The sequence below is a fragment of the Rhea pennata genome, chromosome 10 (genome assembly GCF_028389875.1).
Source record: "Rhea pennata isolate bPtePen1 chromosome 10, bPtePen1.pri, whole genome shotgun sequence".
NCBI classification, from domain to species: domain Eukaryota; kingdom Metazoa; phylum Chordata; class Aves; order Rheiformes; family Rheidae; genus Rhea; species Rhea pennata.
Genome location: NC_084672.1, coordinates 2,025,262 through 2,052,553, shown reverse-complemented (window position 1 = coordinate 2,052,553; position 27,292 = coordinate 2,025,262). Strand labels below are relative to the sequence as shown.

Sequence of the window (27,292 nt, the reverse complement as noted above, 5' to 3'; positions counted from 1 at the left end):
TTCCAAAAAAAAAAAAAAAAAAAAAAAGGAGGAAATACTCCTAGCTTGCTTATTTTTATTGTTTTCCTCTTTTTGGAGTTTACATTTCTTTCTTCAGTGAATTTCTTCCTTTGAGGTGAATTAAATTTAATGCATAATCTGTAAATCTTTTTAAAAAGTGTTTCATTACAAATAGTTTGTAGTAGTAGTAGTATTTTTCATGAGGTTTTCAGATGTAGTTTTATTTAAGCGCTCTTGGGTTGACAAAGCAAGTTCAATTTAAACCAATGACATTGCTGTCACTACACTGAAGACTGTGTCAGCATTTTCGTTATAAGAGCTGTTTTTCAGAGGTTTATAACTCAGTCATAAAATACACTCCAGGCTGCCTGGGCTGATTTTAAGTGCTCTTTGCATTCTGTAACTGATCCAGTCTCCCTCCCAAGAACTGTGCCCTGCACAGGAGGAAAAATTGCATTGCCTAATAATTCTTTTTACTTTCTAATAAATAGGGCCCCACTCCTACCATACATGGCTGCTATCTGAAAATGAACATTAAAGCACCCAAAGGTGGATAAAATACATCTTTCTGGTTTTTAATAGACAGCATTCTTGGCTGTCCCATTCCCATGCTGCCTTCGTTTAAGGTGTAGGCATGCCAGCAGTTGCCTTCAGCTGAGCTACTTCTCCTGGGGCAAGTGGCCACTGTTGGAGCTTGGGGAGAAGGATGTTTGCTCTGACCGTGTAGGGCTGATGTGCTTTTGTGTATCCCTGCTTCCATGGGGAATTGCTTCTTGATTTTCCCCTGGACTTCAACATCTCAAAACAGCCTGGTGAGGCTTGCTGTCTGCTTTCAAGACAGGATCAGTCTCCTACATACCCTGAGGAGATGGGAGGTGAGGAAAAAGAATGGAATATATAGGTGGTTCTAGGTGTTTATTGAGGCATAGCATAGGTTTGCTTATGTTTGGCAAAAGATTCAGGGCTATTTTTTTCTACAAATATAACTGGTGGTATATTATATTTAAATGCAGGAATTTGAAGTGATTTGTTTATACCACAAACTGAGTAACTTTTGGAAGTAGAATATGAGCTCCATGTGTTCAGCTTTATCTTCTAGTGATACCTGTTGCACCTTTTTGCACCTTCTTTTGTATCATCTCCTAGGCCCTACTTTCCACTGTCCTCTGCTGAGAAAAGCAAATACTTTCTTGTGTTCAGACCCTCTTTCAAAATTCATTTTTCCTGCAAAGACTATCAGTGTTCTTTCCTCCAGGGAAGTGAGCTTTGGTTTCTTAGTGTCGTGTTAGAAGCGAGTTCTTAAAACCTCACAAAATGAAAACTTATGTCTGCAGTCACCTGATTTTTTAGTTACCTGCACATTTGCTTGATAATTGTACTATTCATGTTAAGATGCTGGTTTAAGCAATATTGCAAGAAGTCATTTTATGTATTTTCAGGATTTGTCTGCATTCCCAAATACAGCAACACCAATATATATCCAGAAAACATGCCCTGTGTCATGTATTTCAGGCACATATACATATATTGTGAGAGCAGTTGACCTGGAACGTCAGCATTACGGCCTCTCAGACTCCTTAGCACGCTGGGGCTAGGAGCACACATGGGAATGTAGGAAGAGCGCACTCGTGAACAGTGAAGGCAAAGAGGAGCGTGCTTGGAGAGGGTGCTAGAAAAGACAAAGCCCTGCTTTAAGATGCCTCTCTTACTTAAAGCACTTCGATCTTTAAGATGTTTGACATACACTTTGAGCCTTTGTATCAGTTTTACGTAATGTAATGTGTAATGTAAAGTATAAATGTGAGTGTAAAGGAGAGGAGATTTCAGGAGGTTTCTTTCTAAGGACTCTAAAATATGTGATCAGCATTGAAGTGAAGGTAGTGAGCTGGTCTGCAGGAAATCCTGCAGAAGCAAAGGATTTCACTTATGCCTGCATACTGTGGTTGGTCTGGTCGACTTTACACCTATACCATACAATAATAGTTAGACAAATGTGGGGGAAAAGCTTACTTGGACAGCATAGCATTCTGCATTGGCACTCGGGACAGTGGAGGTTTGGTAGAAAGGGGTACAGTTGCGGTGGGGCAACTGTGCATGTTGGTGTGGCCGCTGGAAGCAGACACTGACCGTGCAGTGACCTACAGTGTTGAGCTACACTGAGTAGAGGCAGGAGGAGTATTAATTAAACTAGCCCATTAGAAGATGGCAAGAGTCAAGCTTAAAAGGAAAATGAGAATTTGCATTTAATCTCCATACAGAGCAGGAGTCTTCATACTATAACAAAATACTTGGTTGAAGCAAGGTGTTTCTAATCAGGTGACAGGTCTTACTGGAGTTGTCCTTGCTTTTTGAGATTTGTAAGAGAATTTAATTTTGTGTAATTTGCACATCATCTTTAATGGAATATATGCTTCAAATCACAATCAGAAAATAACACATAATCCCCTCTATAACTCTTGTAGTGCTCTTGAGTTCCAGTCCTGGATCTTGTTTGATTTCAGATTTTATTCCTATAGCAGTTATTTCAGCTTTTCAACCATCTCCAAAGAGCATTTTGCAATGTGAAGCTTTGGATTTGTATGGTAATCTTGCAGATGTGATCACTGATGATCAAATCCATTTGTAAATTCCGTGCAGAATCCACCTGCAATTATCAAGAGATCTTAAGGTGTAGTTGGTGCAAGTGTTCCATGTCATTGCCCTGACATTGAAGCTCTGCAGCAGTTTTTCTGAGGGAAGCTGAAAGGGATGCATGAGGCAAGAAGCAGATATAAGAAGCATTAGGGGAAATTCTTGAACTCTCTGCTGCTACTCCTATAAACTTAGCCCTGGGGATGAACATCAGGAACATCCTGGTGTGCAAACTGACTGTACGCTGGGGAGAAGTGGACTTTGCAGACCGAGTCTTATTCATTATGGTTTTGTAGACAACAAGCGCTCTGAATTGCACTAAAGCATCGATTGACAGTGAAAAAGGAGCATGCAGTGTATGTGCTCGTAACAGTGTACTGGTGCTGTGTAGCTTCTGGGATATATATTGCGTATCACCGTTAACAGTAAATTCAGTTTGAAAAAAGTATTCTTCAAGCACTGCTGCAGGTAGTTTTCATATTAAAGACACAAGTCCAGATTCCTATAGAGTTTATCCTGCTGAAACATCTGTGGGACTGAGGGGTCTGTCTCCTTTGATGGCTGAGCTGTTGTCTGTGCCAGCCGTACAGCTTCACAGTGTCTAAAAGAGAGGTACAGAAATGAGCCAGCTAGAGGTCTTGGTGGTACAAGACTTGTCAGAAGCAACTTAAAGCAAAATTTTGGATAATTGTCTTGGTGCTCAGGTCCGCTCTCCCTGTTTGCAGTGTAACGTACTTGCAGTGAACAAAATTCTATTCCACCTGCTTAAACTGGAGAAACTGGGAAAGTCCTTCTCATGGGGTGGCTCCAGTGCCGCTCAGGCCACCAGAGTGGCTCCTACTAGAAGGCGTGAGGTCAGCACTAACCAAACATATTAAAAGAGCATTATTTTCCCATTTCTACATTGAGAATTCAAAAAGTTGTAAAATCAGTTGAACGTGTTAGATCACATTCCAGTAGATACAGTATAACGTGTTTTAAATGACTCAACCTTTTCTTTTTCTTACTAAATCCCAACCTTCTTTAAGTTAATAAATAAATAGCAGCCTCACTTCTGCACCCAACCACCCAAATAATCACATACAATAGATGTTTACTTTGTAGCGGCAAATCACTCTGACGTTAATATTTCAGAGATAAGGTTATTAGAGAAAATTTAAAAGCAGCATTTTTGAAAGTGCTAGATTACCATCCCTGTGGGCTAATGTCCTCTGTTGGCCAGCAGCAGTCATAGAGCAGGGCTTTGAGTAGTGCTGGTTTCCTCAGCCACGCTCCTTCCTGAGGAGAAACCAATTTTAGGGAGAAGAAGGTGTTTCAGTCTGGCCTTTTTGGGGGTTTCATGCAATCTAGATGAGCACAGACTCATGCTTGGGCCCTTGAATCTCTCAGTTGAGACCACCGATGGTTGCATGGGTTATGACAGTTCAGTAGCAGACCTTTTTAATTTAGGATTAAGGAAAGCAAGAAAATAAACAACACATTTTTCCTGTTTTTGCCATAAGCCTCCTCCTGTTACTGTGTGTTGTTAAGGACTGTGTGTAATGTGATTTGCCAGCTCGTGTGGACAAACCCTTACATGCTTCATTCAGCAATGGGGAACGGCTGTAAAACACACACAAAATTGCTGAATAACTTGAAGGAAAAATTACCGTTCTTGTAGAACATTTATGTGGTTTTAATTGTTCTGTACAGAATGACACGTTTTAGAAACTTGTTCCTAGGAAAATGCTGGCCTAAGGATTTTTGTCTAAGCCATTTTCAGTGATTTATCCAAGCTGTGGACGTTAGCTCAGTTTTCACGTCTGCCATCTTCACCCGGCCATCGGGATGAAGAAAGGCAATGTCCAGCTACGTCACTATTTTTGTGGCAGCAGAATTAGAAGTAAAGGTAGTAGTGCCTGAGGGTTGGGTCATGAATTAATAATTGCTCTGTGGTGGAGGAGGCCCGTCAGAATAGCTGAAACTGGGGAAGTTGCCTTGCAGAGCGCTATCAATCACTCGGTGACCATAACTTCCAGTAATTAGTGTATTTTATGGGCCTTTGCTTCAGTGACTTGGAAGCACATATGCTCCACTCACAGCTAAACTTAGCCAGAGTAATATTCCAGGATGATTTATCCGCTTGCTGCACTGGGATGTAACCCTATATTAGGTGAAGATTGTGAACTAAACTGCAATAAAGTGTAAGTTTAGGTACAGTTTGCACAGGTTGAGACCTCAATGTATCATGTTTCTCAGCAATTGCTGTTAGGCCACTGTGGGCAGTCTGTGTAGCAGCAAAATAAATAATGCCGTCCTCCACCTGAGTAGATGGATGAATGGACAATTAAAGGATAATATCAGCTGTGTGCACACGTAGCGTACCGGTTATGTAATACAGGTTAAGGTTACCTGTTCCTACACTGCATAGTATAGCTGACTCTGCTTTCAAAAAGATAAAAAAATTAGAAGTGTTTGTGAGTTGAGTCTGCTTTTGTCTATGTTACTGTAATTGGTTTGTAAGATGCTCCAGCCAGAGCTCCTTAATGCCAGTGCAAATAGAGAAGGGCACCATTACTTCAGTGAAATTGAGCTGGTTTTCCATCAGCATAACTGAATTCGGCATTTTTCTGTAGGTACAGACCAGGAATGGACTGGGCAGTCACTCATTTCTAGCGTTCTATAATCTGTGAAATTGAAGGTGTGATTTCAGTTGTGCTGTGTGTCCCAGCAGTTGGATCAAATCTGTGATTTTTAAAATGACCGTATCCCAGGTATCTTTAAATATTTCCTCTTAAGAACTGTTATTTCTTAAAATCTGAGTCCAGCAAACAAATAAGCATGAAGCATCTTTACTCAAACAAGTAGTCTCCTTAATCGTTCTCGTTTGTGTGACTTCTGCCCATGACAGTTGACATGGATTGGACCCAAAAGGCCTGGGTGTCACCCACGGGCATTTCTTGCTTTAGAGAAGGCTGCAGCACACTGTTAACTCTGAACAGCACCTTTGAAGAAGTAGCAGTAAAAGCCTGATAATATAGTGCGTTTGTGGATTGGAAGAAATGTGCAATTTAATCACGATTGTATGCAGTCTTTAGTTTGCAGTGCATCTACTATGGTTCATATTTAAAAGAAGTCAAAGTGAAACTAATTATCTTTAATTAAGGTGAATTAGGCTTTGATTTTTAATATATTTTATGCAGAGAGATCTTGAACTCATCTGCTCAAGCCAAGGAACGTCCCAAAGGTTATTAGGGCATATTTCTGTTGGGCCTGATGGTATTAGTAATAACCTTCTTTCTCATACTTCTAGACGTGAACAAATATGTCACTTCATCAGTCTCTGTTACCCGCACTTATGCCCCTCCGCAGGGGTCGCAGATTCCACAAGTTATCAGCTAATGGCGTTATACATTAAAAATTGAAGCTTTCCTCACTCTGAGGCCTTTCAAGGCTTTGTTCTTAAGCCCCAGACACTTTGGAGTGCAGCTGCAAACTATAGGCAGAAGATTAAATTAATTTGTAACTCTTTTTTCGTCCTGCATTACTAAATCCTGCACATTTAATTGAAACCCTACTTCAAGATGCTTTGTGTTTCTGTTCTTCTTTGTTGTCAGTTTAACCTCAGAAGCACTTTAACGCTGGTAAATTGCTGTTATATCCTTTTGGATTTTTTTTTTCCTGTGCAATAAGAGGACAGTGAAATTGATATTAGAAGGAAAGAAAAATCTTAGGCTAGTTTTTGAGGTATTTAATATTTATTAAGGTCCATACCCTGCAGAGTTTCAGGTGATTTTAAGCCATCTATCTAGGAATGTATAAATTGGTCTTGGAATGAAATTTCACCTAGGGAATTTCATGTTATCCAGTAGTTAAGTCTGATTTTTTAAGTTTCCTGTGTCTGAATGTTCCAAAGTGGCGTCTGCTTTTCCATAAAATGAGGGTTTAACTGCAGTGCACAATCTAAATGCAAAATCCTTAGATGGAAATTTAATTGTGTAAAATGTGCACAAGGTAATTAAGAACAAATTTTAGAACATTTCAGACTATAAAGTCCTCCTTCAGCTAGATCACTAGCGATATTGTAAGTGCTTATTTTCAATTTGCAGTTATGCTGAGAAACATGGAATGTGTCTAAATTAAGAATAAAAACATCCCATGCTTTTCAGTATAACTGTAAATTAAAAAACAACTTGCACAGCACAGCCAATAATCTAAGTGGAAGACTTTAGTGCCCAAGTGTCCTGAAAATATGTTTTGAACTTCTTTCCTCAGCCACTCTCTGAAGGGGATAAGGACTGCTCACCCACACTTGCTATTGCAGTTTGGATTAACGATATAGGCAGGCGAGAGGCAATCAAGTATCATTTTAAAAGACTAATGTAGAGGAAGAGGCTTGTTAGCCAGGACTCCTGAATTTCTATTTTCAATTCCAAAATGATTAATTATGTTATTTCAACAAGTCCTTTTAATTCTGCCTTCATTTATCTGGACATTAAATATCTGTATCTATGCGCAAGCGGGTTGAGCCTAGCTAGAGTTGCTTTCCAGCCCTTCTTAAGGCTGTTCGACGGATAGGGTTTAGGCACCTGATGCTACCAAACTGGCCATCTTATTCTTTTTGCTTTCCTTTTACTTGTTTTTAGGGTATTTTGATACAATTTGATAAACAGCAGCATACATGCACACTATATCACTGTGTTTTATTTAGTCATTTGGAATTATCTGTACCCTGGTTTTTAGTTCTTGTTATAGATGTTCCTGATGGTGCACCCAGTGCCTCCATACACTCCCCTGTCCGAGGCTGGGGGAATCTCTCCTATCAGATATATCATTTTTCATGATGCAACCTTCCTGGGCACCACAGAGATGACAGAGATGACCATTTTAAGTGCTCTGATGCTTCTATGCTTAAGAAAGCAAAAAAAAAAAAAAAAAAAAAGGCACATAGTTGCTTTAAAGTAAAATAATGTAGGAAAGTGTTATTCTGACTTATCTCTTGCTGATATGATCTGATTCTCGTTTATACTTTCATAGCATGCTGGCAGTGCAATTCACTGCATCTTTTTAAATGATGGCTTTTTGCAGTTCTTGTGTAGTGTGAAGCTGCCCAGAGGGAAACAAGAACCAACTCCTTAAAGTTTAAGCATTCCATTCTCTAAGCCTATGTAAAATACTGATCTGCCTCTGAACCTCACCTCACTAGTCAGAATGGGAATACTGTATTTTAGTTAAAATACATAAAAAAAAAATTAAATTTGCTGGGTTTCATCATGTAAATGCAGAGGAGATAAGGTTTTGGTAGTGTTTTAGCTTAGTAGTGTGTATCTTTTGCAGTCTGCATTGGGCTTATACAGCATATGTTTAAATGACTTCTTTGATGCAGATGATAGAGAATATGAAAAGCCCTTTAGTAAAGCTCTAATCTGTTTGTTTTTTTGTTTTTTTTTCTTTACTTTAACTGTGATGCTATTTATAAATCTAAATCTACATACAGAGGTCATTGGTTGGCTGAACTTAAACCATTTTACTTAGTAAATTTAATTAAGAAAATACAGTGCAACTCATAAGCAAATGAGTTTTTCCTAGTTTTAAACCAAACCACCCTCTTGAGTGCTGATTGCCTTGCTCGACCCCTGGTGATATAGAAACAGGCAAAATTAAAAAGGACATTAAAGCTTCATTAAATCTGAAACACATTTAGTACAGTGACATATCTGCAGGCTATTTCAGGGAAGATTACATACTCTTTGGTAAGTTTCTTAATTTATAATACCTTGACAATCTTGCAGGGGGGAAACAACTCTGACTAGATGAATCGCATGGTGGTTCTGGGGGCTGCAGAGCTGCCACCTGATCTGCTCATCAGTGTATTGCTTTGCTGGTCTCAGGCAAGAAGCAGCTTCACTGAGAAAAGCATTTCTTTTTTAACAACTGCTGAAGAACTTGTTCCTGATATGTTTCTCATTCTTCAGAGCTCATTTATACACTATATAGTTGTGCCTGGTGGAAAACTCTGTCCCCAGTTACTTTACTGCCTTTGGAGTCACACAGGCAAAGCCCTGCTGTGGCCGATGGTGGTCAGGGAAGGGAACTGTCAGCGAGAACATAAATACTTAGGAAGAAGTCATCACTGAGGTACCAATACGTTTTCTGTTTATAAGAGGTCTACAGAATGATACTTTGTGCAGATACCTGTAATTATGTTCTTATACAGTGGGATCAATATTACATTCCTGTAGGTCTGCAGCTATGACTATTCTTAAATCTGTAGCCATAGGAAAAAATCAAGATTTCTACTTCTGTTCACTGGAAGGTGTTTGGCATTTGCAGGTTTCTGGCTATCACAGCCGCAGGGCTTCCTAGGATCTCAGGCAGCTCCTTGGAAATTAAGGGTGGTCCTCCCAAAAGGTAAAAGGACGCCGTTTGTGTATTTTAGCAGCTTCTGGTCCTTAAGACCGAGCATGACTGCAGCGGTAGGGCCTTTCCCTGTCTGCTTAGCAGTGTGTTTCGAAACCTGCCACCAGCGAGTGAATCCCCATGACAGGAGGGCTGAGATGGGAGGAGCTGTGAACCAGACAGAAGTGACAGAAAGGGTGGCAATGAGGCCTACTTAGCTCAGATTTCTTCTTTATGAAGATGAATTGGTTGCGAGGAGAAGCACTGAGCTCCACACCACACCGGAAACGTATCTGGAAGGCAGAATTCACCCTAAAAAGTTTACAGCCTAAGAGGCAGACCTGGAGGACAGCACACAAAAGCTAACTTTCCCCACTGGGTTTCTTAAAATATTTAGCTTTGAAGAAGGTGAAGAGTTCTGATTTGTCATGCCATCTTAATGTTCTTACCTTTACCGCTGGCGAACTGAGCACTCCCTGGAGACCTTGCTTTTGCAACCTTTTAAGTTTCTTGTTAGTGTGATTCTTTTTACAAACTGTAAATGTTGGTTTTATAAACCAAGCAAACCCAAAGATCCCCAAATGGAAGCCTACAAGCAAACCACTTTTAGATAGATGAATGACATGACCAAAGCTTCTCTGGAAAAGGATGCTGTGCTCTGTCATGCCGTTACGAGTAGGGATGGGTGTTCAGCACCGTACTCCTACAGCTGTAATGGCTCCTCCTCGCTCATTATGCAAACTCCCGCTGGTGCGATACTTGCCAAAGATTGGGGTGATTTTTCAGAGTGATGCATTGAATTAAAATGTGCAGTTCCTGTAACTGTGAAGTTTCTATTCAATAACTAACTGTCCAGAATTATTGAGTTATTAGGATGCCTTCTAGAGCCAGCTAACTTTCCATATATAGATTGACATTACAAATAATATCTCAGTATAGGGAACACTGCTTTTGAAGATAGCTTGATTACACACACACACAAAAGTTTCATTTCTTTGGGTTTCTGCTATATGCCTTTCACAAATGCTTCAAGACCTCCTCTGCTTCTATAATGTCTCTTCCTCTGAGGATCTGGTGGAAGTTTACTGGGTTCACTAAGGCTCACAGCCAAATGTCTGGGGTAGTACCAGGTTTGGACTGCAGCTGGAATGGCAGAAAGGGCACTGTCTCTGCTGTTGCCCGGTACAGTCCATACCGATGACCCCATAACATGGTGGCTTAGACCCTTGGCAGTTATGCTGTTACCCAATCCAGCATGAAAATACCTAGTTTATCATGCAGACAAATCAGTGATACTAGTACATCCATAACCTTTTGATACACCACCTTTTGAAGGTTGGTGAGAGGAGGTTTCACAAAGGATAACTGCAGTGCAGTGAAGCTGGTGGGCTTATGGCTGCTCCATAGACTGGGGGGAGAGATGGGCTTCTCCAGAGAGCAGATCGAAACAGGGAGATAACAAAGCTGCTCTGGCTGCACTTCTGGAGGAGGCTGTTTCAACTCTGAAAACCCTTTTCCTTCACTGAAGAGCGGACAAAATTACCTAAACCAGTCATGTTTTACACAAATTGCTTCAAAGGTTCAGACACCAGCCAGGAAAACTTGAAGCCTTGTATGAAGCACAGAGTTTATCATGTAATAATTATTAGATACGGCATCATGGCAGCAATAATAGTATTGTTGGGCATAATACTGATACTAGGAGATACTTTAATAACGTATCTGTTGACTTATAAAACAGTCTGGGTGATACATCAAATTTACATGATGTGTAATTGAAAATGTATTTGAAGAACATATATCAAATTCCAAATGCCACAGTCTTGCTCCAGATCCCACTCTCGAGTTCCTAGCTGGATTTGGCACCAGTAAGGAAACAAACCTCAGCTATATAACCCAGATTTTACTCTGAGCCAGTTAAGGAAGAACTTTGGGAGTTCAGTGCATGTTCTACAATACCTCCTCATTGCAGATAATTATCTGTAAAGGTTAGTGTCTTTGGCCTCACCATTGAGACTGAACTGGTTTAATTTAGAGTCCTCAGGAACTTGGGCATCAAACAGTATTACTAAGTGGTACAGACAAAAGAGCATGAGAAATACAGAAATGTTCAGAAATGTAAAACAAGGGGTAACTGTTGTGAATGTCTCCATTCTAAATACAGCTCTTCCTGTGTTTTCAAAATTACTGTTGCTGGCATTTTCCAGTTTATACAATAGTGAGAGTTGAGTACTTTTCTCTCTAAGAAAATGTGCCCTCCATGCAAATCTATATAACTAGACAAATATTATTTCCTTTCCCAGCTTGCTCTTGGGAGGTTTCCATATCCTCAGGTAAGATTGTTCATTACTGCCGTTTGCCACTGTGACATTCATTCCTATGTATGAAGGTGCAGAGAGCAATTGTGAACATTTGAGCCACATACAAATAAATCTGTCCTGTTAAATTGAAAAGTGGTATCTTGAAGGAGTCATTTAGAAGTCTCTATTGATTTTTTTATTATTTTTTTTTCAAACTCTAGATTTTCTTTCTCTCGAGAGGATGAAAATTATGACAATGTTAATGATTGTTTTGTTGTGAGATTAAGGCATTCGCAAAATATTCCAGGATGTACAACAGTGCTTTTAAAGCCAGGAAGGTGTATCTGCTTCTTTTTTATATTTTTATTTTTTATTTCAATTTTGAATGGTAGTACAATGGTCTAAAATGCTCCCCAAATCACAAGTATAATGTGAATGGAATACTTAAGAGGATTCCAGATTCTCCATTTTAAGGGGATCCAATACTAGTGTTTTATTTAGATAGTGACATTTTCCAGCTTTCCACTGACTTAACTCATTTTCATGGAAGCCAGCAGTAAAACTATTTCTAACTTTAGTGACAATGGGTAGGCCAACGCTGAGCACTGTATTAATGCATAATATTTTACTTTGTTAATATTTACTATATGCTTATTCTTGAAAATCATGAAGGTTTATAAATAACAGCCACTCCAGAAATAGATTTGATGGTTACTTTAAATTCTCATTGCAAGATGGATGTTATAATTCATAGCAACACCTATTCTGCAGTTCTTAAAATTATTCTTTTCTGGGGGAGGGGAAAAAATGAAGTGTCCAAGGACTAAAATGAATTATTTGAATGTGGCTTTTATGTTTTCATGTTTTATGAACACTGTTTTCTGCATCTTGGTCTGTATAGATCAGAGTGCCTGGAGGCATGTCTGATTTAAAGGTGGTGTTGGTCTGTGCTCTTTAAGCATCTATTAACTTGCTATTATTATGCAAATAACTGTTGTAATACACATACTAATTTATGCATGGTTAGATTATGCAGATGCCTCACAAACATGGTTATTGAATAATAGGCTGGGACTCATTCTCTCTCCCATTTTTATAAGCTGTTTTAAGCAAATTCTCCTGACATTTTTATGGACTTGTAAAGATTCTGCGTATGTAGAAATATACTGATTTTTCACTTTCTCTTCTCATATGGAAAATGTTTATTGACTGAAAGAGAGTTCTAACTTGTTAGCAGAACATACCTTTTATCCATCTTTTTAAATGAACCCTCTCCTTTGAGAGAAGGTTGAAAAGGAAGCTCTTGTGCTGAAGTGGCCTCTACGCATTGGCATACTCGCTTGTGCTAGTTGAGTATCTTGGTGTTCATTGCAGGTAGTGGATTATAGCACCTAACGAAAATGACTTGGGACGCAATTTAAGATGTTGCTCTGTTCTTAGAAGTGTTTGAGATTTGGAAAAGAAGTTAGTGTGTATTATGTCTGTGTCTGTACAAAAATAGTGTTTTCTGAATTGGGAGCAAAACACATGATTGCCAGTTTAAGATCCTTCTTGCTCTCCTAATTAAAAAATGGTTCTGCATTGTAAAAGAATATTTGGTAAGTCAGTAGTCCATGAAATTGTGTATATTTTTAATGTAAAATAGCTGAGGAGGTGAAACTTTAAAATGTAGCTATTAAGCTTTTCTAACAACTGCTTTTCATAGGGCTTTTTAATATGAAGCATACGTATTTCAGATGTGTACTTTCATAGCTGGTCACTGGAACCCTTAGCAACCCATTCTGATTAGAGCAGTAATTAGGGGATTTTGCTTGCTTGCTTGCTTGGTTTTGTCTAGATACACGTTTACCTCGGTGTGTTAGGGCTGATTCTGCAGTCATTCGCTTGAGTAAAGCCTCCTCACTTCAGTGGGCTCATTCAAATGACTGAAGCTAATCAAATGTGTATTGGCAGAATTTGTCCCTAAATAACTTGGAGTTACTTCTCTCTGAAAGTGGAAAGTATTAGTATGTGTTTGAGAGCACCTGAAATTTCCTGCAAATGAATGCTTCTCTCCAGCTGTAGCTGAAAAACAATGGGGCTTTCTTTTCTTTTTTCTCTGTTTTTAAGACACAGACAAATGGTGCGTATAAATTCAGTTTAAATGAATAAGATTTATAGGGGGAATCATTGCAGTGTGGAAATTCAGGACTCCTGCAATATGCCAGCAAGATTAAGGGATGGATGTTTGCTGGCCCGTAGTAGATATTTTACTGATAGAACTGACGACTTTTCGTTTTCTAAGCTCTATGAGCATTTATTTTGCTAACACTTATTTCTCATATTACCACAATTTAATCTGATGGTCACAATAGGGCCATATCTTGGAAGCAGCTGAGCATGCAAGCAACTACTTGTGTAAGTAAAGTTGCTACCATGCGTGTAAGTGTTTAGAGTTGGTGTAAAATTTTTGTCTTAATACGCAGTGCATTTCATAGTCTGTAGCTAACTGCCAAAAATAGTGATCTGAACAAGAAAATAAGCAATAGTAAAGATTTGAACAAACTTTCCCATTAGAAATACTTTGCAAAAGGAGACTCTTATTCTTAAAAATCTTATATACTTCTGAATTGGTTAATGTTTTCTGTTTTTGTTTTTTTCCTGGTGTGGTATTGCAATGTGCTGTAATGTAAAATTCCTTTTGGAAGAAGCAGACTATGACGCTCATAGGATTTTCTGTAGATACAAACATAAGCACTTAAGGGTATATTCTTTCCCTGATGTGTTTGCCTAACTCTATTAACACTAATGGTGCACACACAGAGGAAAAACAGACTCTTTTGAATAAAATTCTTCCCTATGTAAACATTTTAAAATGAAAAGCAAAACCCTTTCACCAAACCCATTCACTAGTACCTAGTCTAGCTTTTTAGAGAGTTGAAGAAGGAACAGTGGGAAAATTAGTTTCACGTGTCTTTTAAAAGTTTAACCTTAATTTATATGATTTTTGATGGCAGTTTATGTGTCTCTGCAGAAAGAACTGTAAAAAAACTAAATGGCTATGGAACCTCACAGCATTTCCCTTTTCCTTTTGTTATTTAATTAAATTTTAAGTTGGAACCCCAAAGATGTGCAGTGTCTGAAGAAACTCAAAGATGTACAGTTAACCGTGTAGATCCAAATTCAGAATATTATATAAAAAATATGATGGGGGCAATGACTTGTTTAATGATAATGCAGTTTAGGCAAAATGAAAAGAATTGCGCACTGAATATTCTCGGCTTGTAGTCAAACTTCGTAGCAAAGCAGTATCTTAAAAGCGTGAAACATCCATTAGGGAAATATTCCAAAGAAACAGGCAATACTAAGCTGCTGAGGATTTAATCAACTGCAGGAAAGCGCAGATTATGACGACTGTATTTAAGATATTTTTGCATTTAGAGAAATGTTTTCCTTCCTTTGGCTATAATTCCAGGCCTCAGTTAATAAATTACATGAAAATGACCTGAAGTTTAAAAAAAAAAAAAAAAAAAGAAAGAAAGAAATCTCGTCCCCCCTTCTGCATCCTCCCACCCCACTTCTCCCCCCACCCCCAAATCTGAGCAAATAGTGCCCCTGGTATTGTAAAGCTTTGAATGTTTTCACACCCCATTAATTTATTACTTCTCTTTCCTCATCTTTAAATTTTTTTTTCAAAAAATTCAGACTCCCCGCTGCTACAGCGATTTTCATCTTGTTGTTAATTTTCCCTGCTCCATATGGAGCTCCAGACATTTCACCTGGAGGCTGTACTAGATTTTGCTGTAGTGATCGCACTTCCGGAGGCCAAAACTGTCATTTAAGGTTCCTGGTGCATCTGTCTACGCCAGGCTTTTCACTGGCACCGGAGAGTGTGAATAACAAATTGGATGCACCTGAGATTCAGATGATTAGTGTGTTTTGTGAATCCCAGCGACTTGTAAGCAGATAGCTCTGGGGGTGGGGAGGGCGAAACAGCTACTGTGGGTGAATCTGTGCTCACACCTTGCGTTTGGGCTTCGCCGGGGAAGTGCGAGCATCCAGGCAGCCCGAACGCAGGGAGCGCGAGAGTAACAAATATTTCATCCTGCCTTGTCATTGATTAGAAAAGAGCCTTTAATTTCATTTCACCCCATGTTGTGATTAATTTGCATTCTTTGTCAGAAGTTAATGGAGTTTTTTATGGTTCACTCTGAAATCCTTGAAGACATCAGAGTTGATCTGATGTTTATACAACCGCCAGCGGAATTTTTTCATTTGATTGATGGAGAGCTTGATGTTATTCCAAACGGCTTTTTAAGCTGTTTTTAAGAATTATTTGAATAAAATGCAAGCAAGATATTGTTATAACGATCAAGATTATCTGTTAAAAATCTGTTTCAAATAAAGAACATGATAAGTAGAAAAAAAGATCAAAAAGACGAGAAATGATGAATAGAGAAGATGATATTTGTTAAAATACATAATCCAAGTATCCAATAAGTTATCTCAAAATGTAGTGAAAGTAAGAGAGACTTTATTTTAAGTTTTTTTCAATAGAAAGAGTTTATTTTTGTGGCATGATAATTAATAGAAAGGATTTAGTAACGAATTTAGTTATAGTTAGATTTTTCCTTTCTTCTTATTCTCACAGCTTTTTAACCTTCATTTTACCAGCAACGTGCACACCAGAGCACTGGTGTGTCTAACTCAGACAGACAAGACGGTCAGGCCTGTTAGTTCAACAAAATGATGACATATTGCTCGTCTCAATGAGGAGGCATTCTTAAATCCCAGTGCAAAGAAAACAGAAGTGGATAATAGGAAATTTTATAGCCCAAGAAAGCATTTGCTATAGGCTTGCCATTGGTTTGCTTTATAAGAAAACATACAGCCAAAAATCATCAGGGAAAGAAATTGTTTTGCTGCTGCTGTTAGTGGAAGGTTTGTACTTTTACCAAATCCCAGCGTACGAAAAGCATCAGAGAAATGATGCAGAATATGCTGCATATCTGTGGGCCAGATCCTCAGCTGGAGCAAATCGGTTCTGCTCCATGGAGAGCGGGGCACGATGCAGACTTGGATCAGCTTGTTACATAGCTCTTTTTCAGCAGGAATAGATTTTGCAAATGCTTTTTGATTTCTGATACCACAGCAGTTTTTTGCAAGATTTTGTTTTTATCCTTTCATCAGCAAATTCTACCCTTGCTGCGATTTCTGCAAGTAAGATTTAATTATAGGTCAAAAAGCTACTATGCAAGCACTTCCATTTAAAAACAGGTTAATTTATGTGCTGTATTTTAGTTTGCTAAATAATTGTATGGTTTTAAATGAAGTTGCTGCTTTCCGATCCCTATATTAACATAGACTAAGATTCCTTTTGTTTTATGTAATCCATACTATTGACCAAATTTGGCCTGGTTTCATTTAAATGTAAGCAGGTTGTCAAGGAAAAATATTTAGTTTAACTTGGCATGCAAAGTAGCCATTTTACTATTGTTTTTCTCAATTGACAGAAACATCATTTAAACATTCATTTATTTTGTGAGAATAAATTGAGGGTTGGTTACAGCACGTTTCCTAGTAAGAAAGAAATGTCTTTATATTCCACATACGTCATTATGTCTAACCATTTAAAAGGCATTAAATACTGTTCAAATACCAATGCCAAAATAGTGATTTTTCCCAATTAAATTATTGTACAGTATCTTAAGTGTCACAGTGTTATGAAAATATTTTTGCTTTTATAATATATTTCATATATTAGTGATAAAGATTTTAAGTCATTTGCTATTATTTAAACTCTGTCCATTTCTTAATATAGATTTCACTACATGCAGCAGTAATTAGCTAAAATACTTTGGATACATTTTGCTTTATTACTTTTCTCCTTAACCAGAATTAAATTTGTACTCTAAATTTTATTTGTCTATTAGAAACTTGTACAATCTGAGCAGAGTTTCAGGTTTTCCAGAGATGTTTTCTTTTTGGAAATTAAGAGATTTAATTGGCACACATTTTGCTGTTAGCTGAGTAAGTATCATGAGGTATATTTGTTTTTATTTTAATCTTTTTGATTAAAAAAAGTAAAATCCATGCTTGAATAGTATGCACAAGCTTGGAAATGGAGGAAAATAGTGAATCTTGATTTCTGTAATGTATTTTTCTAGGTAGATTCTCAGCTTACGATCTTGAAAGTGTGTTGCATATTGTTTTCACTTTACCTCTAACACTTTGAGGCAGCCTGAAGTCCTGGGGATGGTGCTGCAGCTGCGCCGGGAATGCCAGGGCTGCTTTGTGTCTGCTTACATGCGCTGTGTAAAAGCTCATATCTAGGCTGACATCAACTTTAAACCTGTGAGTAGTTCATTTTACTCACGTGGGGAAAATTAGCTACCGAACATAATCCCCCACAGGTGTATCTTTCTGGCCAGAATACAGCCTGCATTTTCCAGCTAGGAGCTATGGCACTGGCACCCGTCAGAATTTTGATCATTTGAATAAGAAAATTGCTTAATGCAAAAAACTTTTTGTTCTTACATGCTCCTTTTATTTTCTTTCCTGCCCTGTAAAGGGCTGACTGTGCTGAGGTCTTTTTGACTGTATAAGTTGAGCAAGATCCTGAATTGAAATGATGTTTGCCATAGGAGCTACCTACCAGAAGGGTAAAAGACATCTGGGAGGAAATACTGAAATCTCTTCTGGGAGATTTTTGCAAATGTGTAGGCATCCTCTTCCTGGGCTGGTGCTCCTGTTGAATGGAAGATGCTCTGGTTGTGCTTGGAAAGGAGCTTTCCTCCCAGGTACAGTGGATGTCAGCCGGGGGCTGAGGACGGTGTTTTCAGCCCGTCCGGGATGGGCGTGCAGCATGCCTGACCATCCTGGCCTCCTGTGCTGGATGCCAGTTACTCCGCTAGGGAAGAACTCTGTCCTCTGGACCTGAGGCTGGAATGTGAGGGAATGATTTCGAGGGTCAGGCAGGCTCTTCCCTTCCAGATCACCTCTTCGGCAGCCAGCTCCAAGAACTGTGTCTTTAGTTCATCAAGGAGTGCAACGCTGTCCAGCTATCAGTATAAGCAGGTAAAGACCTAGGAGAAGGTGCTAACTGCCCAGTTTGATGTCTTTTATTGTCCAAACCCGCTCAGCACTCCACTTTGGTTAGAAAACTCCACTTGTATATCCAAATTGCTACTTCTTCGAGTTATTTAAGATCCTTTAAGATGTCCCTAGAAATATGTTTAATCTTTTGGTATGGTATGTCATTCGCAGTGATCACCATTGATTTTACAGATCATGAGAGAAAGCTCAGGATTTTTCTGGATGGGTTTCAGTGCAAGTAGAGGTGCTGCCTAATGCTTTAACTATTGACACTTTCACCAGTTTCCTTTTAAACTAGAAGGGACCTGCAGCGACTCTACTTAAAAGGAGGATAGTCATCTACTACTCTTAAAGCTTCTGGTAGCAGAGGCTCTTGTCTCCCGAGATGATTTGTTCCTGTGCTTTTCTATCAGGAAAGTTTTCCTCCCGGTAGGATACAGTGGTTGTTGTGTGTGCAGTGACCACGGAGAGCAGATGGGGCACCTTTTTGCAGGAGCGTTTTGCACTCCTCGAGGTGATTATGCCACTCCTGCTCTGTCCTTAAGCTGAAGAGCCCCAGTTTTTCAGTCTGTCCTTTCTAGATTTTGAATTGTTCCCATGGCTTTTCTTTGAGCTTTTGCCAACTGACCCACTGCTCTCTGGGGATTCGGTGCAGGGGCGCAGACACAGCCCTCCTGTGCTGCGTGGAAGAAGGACAACACCGTGTGTCCACAGACCATACTCCTCTCTAGACATCCCATGAGGATATCTGTCCTTTTTTACGTTATTCCTGCTCAGTTGTGATCGGCTAACCTGTTCTGTAGCGTCATTCAGGTTCATCGAGTATTCCTCTCCCGTAGCCTGGCAGTCATTTCACTAGCGTTGATGAACGTGACGTTAAGCAAGAAGTGGTTAGGACTGAAACCCATTCCTTTGCTGGGAACTGACCACTCTTTGCTCTACTTAGAGCGGATCTTGCGATGCTGGAAACAATGTTGGAGACGGTGATTTCCTAAATTTACCGTCTTTTCCAAAGAGGGGAAGTGAATGGGCCTTGCTTGGCCCCCATTCCTTTTGAGAAGAGGGAGGTGTTAGCACTAGCATCCTGGTCATACTCCAGCGTGGTAGCTACTGTTGGCTTCTTTATCCCCTCCACATTTTCAGCAGTGTGTAGTTTTTCATGCCCAGTTTGTTCAATTGTGTTACTAAACTCTGGTAAACAGATTTCTGTGAGAAGTGGCTGCAGTTCAATGGTGGATGAAATAATCTCTCTATATAAATTTGTTTGCAGACCTCTGGGAAAACCAGCACAATATAATTGTAAGAATATATTTAATATTAAGGTTTTTGTGTAATGTTTGTGTGCATTAAGGTCGTCTTTTTTTTTCTTTTGAAAGTATTTTTTTTTTTCCTTTTTGCCCTCTGTTCTTTGACTGGATGAATGAAGTTTGCTGTTTGCAAAATCCGCAGATGGTGGGATCTTTTCAGAAGTTCAGGAACAAATTCAGGAGTCAGTCTTACCGATTTCCAGTGCCTTGACATCTTTCAGAAGCTCATCCAACTTCAAATTTGTAAATGTAAAATTTGTAAGACATACCTGAAAAAGTATCATGCTCTCATTCCAGAGGAGGAGTAAAAATCACGATGGTGAAGGCCAAATGGAAATCTGGTGTGTTTACAAACTGCCTTTGCATTCCTATCAGGGCAGAGACAAAGCAAGAGTGTGTAGGGCATTTGTCAGGAGGAGACGATCCCTGCTGTTTCTGCTGTTCAATAAAATCTAACTCTCATTCTTAGAGATTAAAAGCAACTTGTTTGTTCTTTTAAAATCACAATTGCCTGAATTGGGAAAATAGACCTCCCTTAAAAAATCATAGTTGTATTATTTGTATATGTAGTTTTCTATAAAAAATGAAAAAACTCCACTAGCTTGAAAAGCAGTATATATGTAAAGAGAAAATTTGTTAACTGATATGGGAAGATCTAACCCTGGGTCAGCCGCAAATCTCTCAAACAAGAGCTTCAGGGCAAGTCCTAATTCCAGAGAGTAAAAGTGAAAATTAAAGCTATAGCTAGCGACTTCTCTAAGTTACCTGGGGTGGATTCATTCGAGTTTCGATGATTTGCTTGTGAATATAATGTGAAGGGGATGGTAGAGGTCTTCTCAGCCACTTCCCGGCCAGAGTGTCTCCATGGAGACAGAAATATAACCTGATGGTCTGTCAAAAGTTGCTTTTCATAACCAGAGGCGTTCATTAAATCGTAGATGTAGCAGGAGACAAACTTTTGCATTTTTAACCAACCTAAAAAATGACATTTGGAGAATAGAGTAGTTTTTCCCAATACCAGTGACTTTTCATGACCTGAGAAATAGACTGTTAATGTGATAGATTTGTTTGTCATTTTCTGCCTTCCTTCAAACTCTAAACTAGCATACACAATAAATACAGAAAAAACTCAGTAAATAAAATACAGGTTCAAAAATACTAAGTGTCTAGTCTAATTCTGCAAATTCACAGACTTTCAGATGTAGAAGAAACACTTAATAAAAGCTTCTGACCAACTGGATCTTTTAGTGACGAGTGCGTGAGCAGGTCATGGGTTCACACGCTCACGTTCTCCTGCACGTGTGGCTGAGGGAGCAAATTAATGGTGAAGGGGGCTTTAAGTGACTTTTTTGAGATGCGAATGATATCCTACTGAGTGCATGAAAGCCTTCCTTGATACTTTTAAAATGCATACTGTACCTTTCTTCATTTTAAGCAGATGCGGTTACATCACTGAAGATTAACCTGCCTCCTCAACTTTTTGTCTCCCAGCAGTGCATGAAAACCAAATTTTTTGGGGGGAGGTGGGGAGGGTGGGAGGGGCGAAGAGAAGGGGCAAAGATAAAACAGTTTATGTTGAGTACTCTTAAAACTGTTCTTAATGTGCTATAAAACTGGATGCTTCGCTTTTTCATGAACTGTGTGCAAACAGCAAAGCATTGACTGTAAAGTTGTCCTCAGTTAGGTTTGTTTTGTAGTTGCAGACACTGTCCAATAATGTGGTCTTTGAAAAGGTAAACAACATAGTTTTAACAGTGAAAAATATGCCTAATATAAATACAGCTAAGTTCATTGCTGCTCAGAACTTGAAAAATATGACTGTAACATTACATTTTCTAGTGGAGTTAACAGAGGAGCACAGTGCAGCCTTACAAGCAATATATCTGAGACAGGGAAAATAGGTAATACATCTAACTCGGGAGTCTCTGTGGCATTCACAGAGAGAAAAGCACAGTAGCTTTATTTAATTGAGAAAATGAATCAATTACAATGATGTTGCATCATCAAATGCAAGGGAAATAGCAGATATGTCATTACATCGGGTAACAGTGTTAAAAAGTAATTGAGTGTCTTAAGCATTTTGAATCAATTCCAGGTACTGGCACAGCTACCTTAATGCAAAATTTATGAAGATGATCTCAAAATAATATGTTGCCATCAAAATTGTGTAATAAAATCTGGTAACAGTGTGTGTGTGTGTGTGTGTGCGCGCGTGTGTGTGACCAAGCACACGTCTCTATCTCCGAAGCGAGGCCTGATGCTCTAGTAGCGAGTTGTAATGTCACAGCAAGAATTCAGTAATACTTCTGTTTGTGGTGCTTTGTTTTTATTAGAAGAATTGGGAGTTTCTGTTAGAAATATTTAAAATCCTGTTCTCAAATTGGGGATAATTGTACCTATGTTGAATTTTAAAATTACTATATATGATCCCTCCTCTATTCCTTTTCATGACAAGACATATTTTTCTGGTACAGAAGTGTGACTGACACGTTAAATGTTTTAATGAAAAACTAAATCTATTCACAGGCGCTAATACAAAGGAAATCAGAAGCATTGCTGTTGAATACACTGACTCTTATTTTGTCATTTAGTATCTAAAGGTGAAGTATAAATAAAAGACTTTTTTCATATCCACAAAATATTTTGTTTGTTAGCAAAATTGCAAATTTATTCTGTTGGAACTGTAAGAGATTGAAAATGACCATTAAAATATATTGGGGTACTTCTAGCTATTTATTATTTTCTTTTTTTTTCCCCCTCTGAAAAAAACAGAACTGTATGTAGAAAGTTTATGTGTATATGTTCGCTGCTTATGCCATGTGGAAAGGCACATGCATAGTACCAGCTCTTTTCTTGGTGCTAGTTTTCTGCCCGCTCTATGTTACATTTTATTACCTGTAAAGCATCACTAGAGGATCATGCCCCTGGCTGAGTGTTGGGGTGAGCGCTTCCAAAGCTGGTGGCAGCCCTGCAACGTCCATCGTCAGGGCACGGTACAAGCGAGAGGGTCGGATGGAAGGGGCAAGCCGGATAACCGGCGTTAGAACAGAAGACAGCGCTCTCGCCAAAGACTGCGCTCTGCTTGCGTTGTGATTAGCGGAGGACTCGTGCAACGTTGCGTATGAAAAATACTCAATTAATTTTGCACACCCATTAGAAATCGTATGCGTATACAAATTGTCAGGATACCAGTGTTCAGCCAAATGGCGTATGAGGTGGCTGCGCTGTGTGTTGTGTTCGGTTGTTTGTATTGCAAATCTGCCTTTGTGCTGTTGGTAATCAAAAGGTGCTTTGCTAATGGGGACCAGAACATCTTGTAGCTCTCTGTAAGCAACTGAGTGTTTCATTGCTACAAACTATTAATCAATCTACCAACCAAAGTGATGATAAGAAATTCAGAAAAGCTCAGGCACAATTGGTAACAAGGCTTTCCTTTGCCATTTAAAACGATATGAAGTTCATCAAACTTTCTCGCCTCACAGATGGCAATGCTCTACTTAGAGTCAAAGTGAAACTGGGTTGGAATATATAAGAAAAGTGGGCATAAAAGTGGAGTTGGATAAAAGTGGAGTATTAAAGGCTTTCCTGAGTAGCGGCAGATACTTCAACCACATAATTAAAGTTTTCTTCACAAAAAAAGGGATTGTGAGCTGACTCTGGCAGTGATCCAAAATTCTAATTTCTGACTATGATTTAATTTCAATTTTAAATAAATCGGTTTTTAATTTAAAAAGAGTGAGCTTCATAACATTAGCAATGATTGCAACATTAAGCCCAGTGTTCACAATCTAGCAATATAAAACATTATTTATATCTGAATCGTAAACAGCCTTTTGAAATGGATTATGGTTTTTCTTCCTATTCTAATACAACCTGGAGGGTACTAAAAAGTGTTGTGTGAAATTAACATTCTGCTGACTTTCGCCTATAAATGAGAAGCGAGCTATTAACATTTGTGTATTTTCATTATGTAAATTGTGTTAACACATGCCCACAAATTGCCACCAGCGATGCAATAATTTTCTCTCAGTGATCATAATGTGTCCAAGTGAGTCATTTTGATTATGACATGCTAATTACATATTGCCTTTTTTCAGATTCAGAAAAACCAGGGATCTTTAATGGTAAGCTTTATGAGTTCAGAAAAAAATTCACTTTTCTTTTTCCTGATGGCTGCTTCCTCTGCATGCTTGAATGCCTTGTTTTAAACTTAGCAAATTGCATTTTGAAGAAAATGCAAACCTTTAACTGCCTGTATTAGATTAGGTACCATTAGAAATAATAGAACATCCTGAGCATCAATGTTTTTATAAGAGTTTGCTGCTGTTGATTAATCTTGCTATATTTTATTGCATTAATGATTTTTTCTTTCCACTCCACTGTAAAGATATTGCATATAGGCTAATACTTTTTCCCTCTCTTCTTTCCTTTGCAGCCTCTCCAGTTATTGCAGTGCATTGTTGATGAGGTGAGTCGCCGTCTTATGTGCTTTCACTCCTAAAGTCATTCCTAATGGACTGGAAAGCTTATATTTTGTTTCCTAATGAAGCACAATGCCCAACATCCTCAGAGCACAAGTTGCCTTGTACGGCTTGGAGCTGTCGAACGTGAACTGGCCTTGTCCCACTTTATGCAGTTTTTGTATTCTCGGTGTTGAGTCTTTGAAAAACTAATTGTCTCTAAGGCTAGTCCTTTTAGCTCTTTAGGCCCTAAAGCCCGAGCCTTGTCATATTAGTTGATCTTCTACATTTGCCAGATGAGTTGGAACAGAGAAATTCAAGCTGGAGCATGCTTTGTATCATGCCTACTTAATGCAGTTTAGGTGGACGAAAAGAGTATCCTGAAGAGGAGATAAAACTGCAATGTGAGGAGGAATGTATTTGAATGTTGTCTAGTCTTCTTATTTCATTTAATTTACTTCTTATTTCATTTAATTTACTTTGTCCTTCTGGACAAAGGACAAAGTAAAAAGCTGAGATTTAAAAAATCTAGGTGTGAACAATAGCTTTTCAGCCATTTCAGCTTGATACTTCTTCATTGAAACACCACTTCTGCAGCTCCACCTCCTTCTCCAAACAGAGGTAAAGCAGAGTTTCCACTCTTGACGGAAAGACAGTAGGGTCCAGATGCCTCTTTCAAGGCAGGCTGCTGTAAATTTTGCTTTCTCCTTAACTTTGTAATAAGATGATGCTAATAATTAATAAGTTTCATGAAGAAAAACAGTTGTACCTCAAAGACTTATCTCAGCCTCTAGCAGAATTTCATTGCTGCCTCATCAGATTGTTGACATGTCTAATGAGACTATTCAGCTTGTTCCAACCTATCCTTTAATGTGTGTGTTTAACTTAATGGGAGCGGGTAACTGGTGTGCAAGCACCCTGACTCAGTTGTATCCTGATCTGTAGCTGCAACTTGCATAAACAGCTAAACCTGCTGCTCTTAACTGCAATGAATGCTCTTGTCCTTTTATTAGAGAATGACTTACTGACTTAACATTCTTTAAAAAGTGATATTTGGGCCTTGACGGATGTTATTAAATTAAAATGAACATGTATCCCTTGTGTAAAGGGAAGGAGTTCCCCCTGTCTTGCAAGCCTCCAGCTCTTACAGTGGAAGCACAGCAGTCAGCTATATTGCCTGGCTGTTTATGATGGTCTGGTTCTTTGAGAGGTTTTTAGCTCTTTCTGTGTCTTTCATCTTTTTCATCCATTATTTATATTAAGTAGGTCCTTGGATGAGAGATGGAAATTCCACCCTGGAAAGTGCCAGTGCTATATATACAAGTAACAAAAAGGTTGTCTCTGTCCTAAAAAGGTTAATTTGAAGATGCTCATATTTTTATGTCTGTTTTGCTATTGCTAGATAAATTACTTTTAAATGGGCTGGTAGTAGTGTCTAAATCTAAGCTCAATATTATTGAAAGGAGCCCTAAAGGGCTGCGTGATACAGCGGAGCTTCTTGCAGCTTTCACGTCTTTTCCTCAAGATTAGAATTGCTGCGGTCTGCTTACAGATACTTTGGCCAAGGCTCTTGGTGTAGTGTAGTCCACAAACATCTGTGAGTGCTGTGCTAGGTTTAACGTTAGCATCTTGGTATTTGCTTGTTTTACCTTATTTTATGTTTCAGGCTGTGCCACTGCCCCATCACTCTCCGGAGCTGGTGGTTCAGAGTGCACTGTGCTTGTAGGCATGTTGAGATTTTTAGGTTACAGAGCATAGTTCTGTTGAAGTTTCTTTAAGTGCAGTTCACTCTGTTTTGCAACACACTTGCTGTCTAAATGGAAGTTGCCTGCCATAACCTTTAGAGCCTCAGGGGGAAAAGTGGAATGGATTGGCTCTGTAGTGTTATTTGCTTGGTATGTGTGTATTGTTAGGTTGTCATTTAATAAGATATATAGCGTTTCGATGGTGGCTGTCACACCTGGAAGTGCAAATTCTTGGCACGACGGTGGCTTGGAGAACATTTATATTACAGGTTACTGTGTTCTAGTTCATGTGTAGCATTGACTTTAATAGATCCTTTCTCCCACCCTCCACCCTGTCCCCTATGTAAAGACCTCACATCTCCTTAACTTGAGTCTCTTCCCCCCCCCCCGCCACTTTATGTTTTGTAAGATGCAACTCTTGAGGAATAACAGAGGGATCCGCTTATTTAGCTAATTGCACTTTCTTCTGTGCAAGGACCTTTTAAGAGGGAGAATTTCTGGTACTATACGGCTGCTGTTTCTACCCTGAGTATTAGAGATGTTTAGTGTAAGACTGATTATTTTGGGCTAAATTTTCCCATCAGCTGTAGGCAGGTCTTAAAACTCTCAGAAGGCAGGAGCAGAGCCCCTCTCCTGCAGCTGCACTGTACAGTCCGTCCCCATAGGAACTCGCAGACACTGGTGCAGAATTCCCCACCTACGTTAATGATGGTCGTAACCGCTAGGAGCGATGACTGTAGCTTCCCATTTCCTCCAAACAGATAGAGCACAGCAGTTGTCCCATAATGGCATGGCTCCTGGTTGAGCCATAGCATCATTGGATGTGGGAGGAACAACCAGCTTCTGACTTGTGATCTGGGAGGGCTGGATCAAGCGTTTTCAAGGATCTTCCGTCCCCTGGTAGCTCCACGCCATAGTAATAATTTGCTGAAGTTGCTACAGTTGAAAACTGAAAGCTGTTTTGTTTTGTTTTTTTTTTTTTTCCTCAAGTCTCTTAATGTGCCTTTTCATGCTACAGAAAATAGTTTGGAGGTTTGGTTCCTGGAAATGTGACTGAACAACTCTGCAGAAGAGGATGTTTCTTGAAATTGTGTCTTTGCTGACACCGTGCTTGTCTCACTCTTTCCATCTGGAATCTAGCTAAAAACTCCAGAATTTGATCCGAGGAGAACCCAGAAGTTTGTGCCTGGTGTTCCTGTACATAATTTTCTTTGCAGCACTACCTTTGCATAGCTTGGAGCTGTGCATATGAATCCAAGAAGGAATCCCCAGTGTCCCAGGCTGACTCCAGCCTTATCTAGAGAGCTGGGGAAGGGGCAAGACTAGCTGATACTAATGTAGAAGACTTTCACAGCGCAAGATGACCTTTAAATGGATGTTGAGTACCCAGTAGAAAT

At 39.1% G+C, this 27,292-nt stretch overlaps 1 protein-coding gene across 3 annotated transcripts in view; it reads left to right on the top strand.

Annotated features, from left to right (window-relative positions):
* The window catches only part of MAP2K5 (mitogen-activated protein kinase kinase 5), a 142,418-nt gene that overhangs the window by 80,461 nt on the left and 34,665 nt on the right, over positions 1-27,292 (top strand). For all 3 annotated transcript variants that reach the window (XM_062583859.1, XM_062583858.1, XM_062583860.1), the window contains exons 17-19: positions 11,313-11,342; positions 23,788-23,814; positions 24,126-24,158. In XM_062583859.1, the coding sequence (XP_062439843.1) occupies positions 11,313-11,342; positions 23,788-23,814; positions 24,126-24,158 (90 nt within the window). The remainder of the gene's footprint in view (positions 1-11,312; positions 11,343-23,787; positions 23,815-24,125; positions 24,159-27,292) is intronic.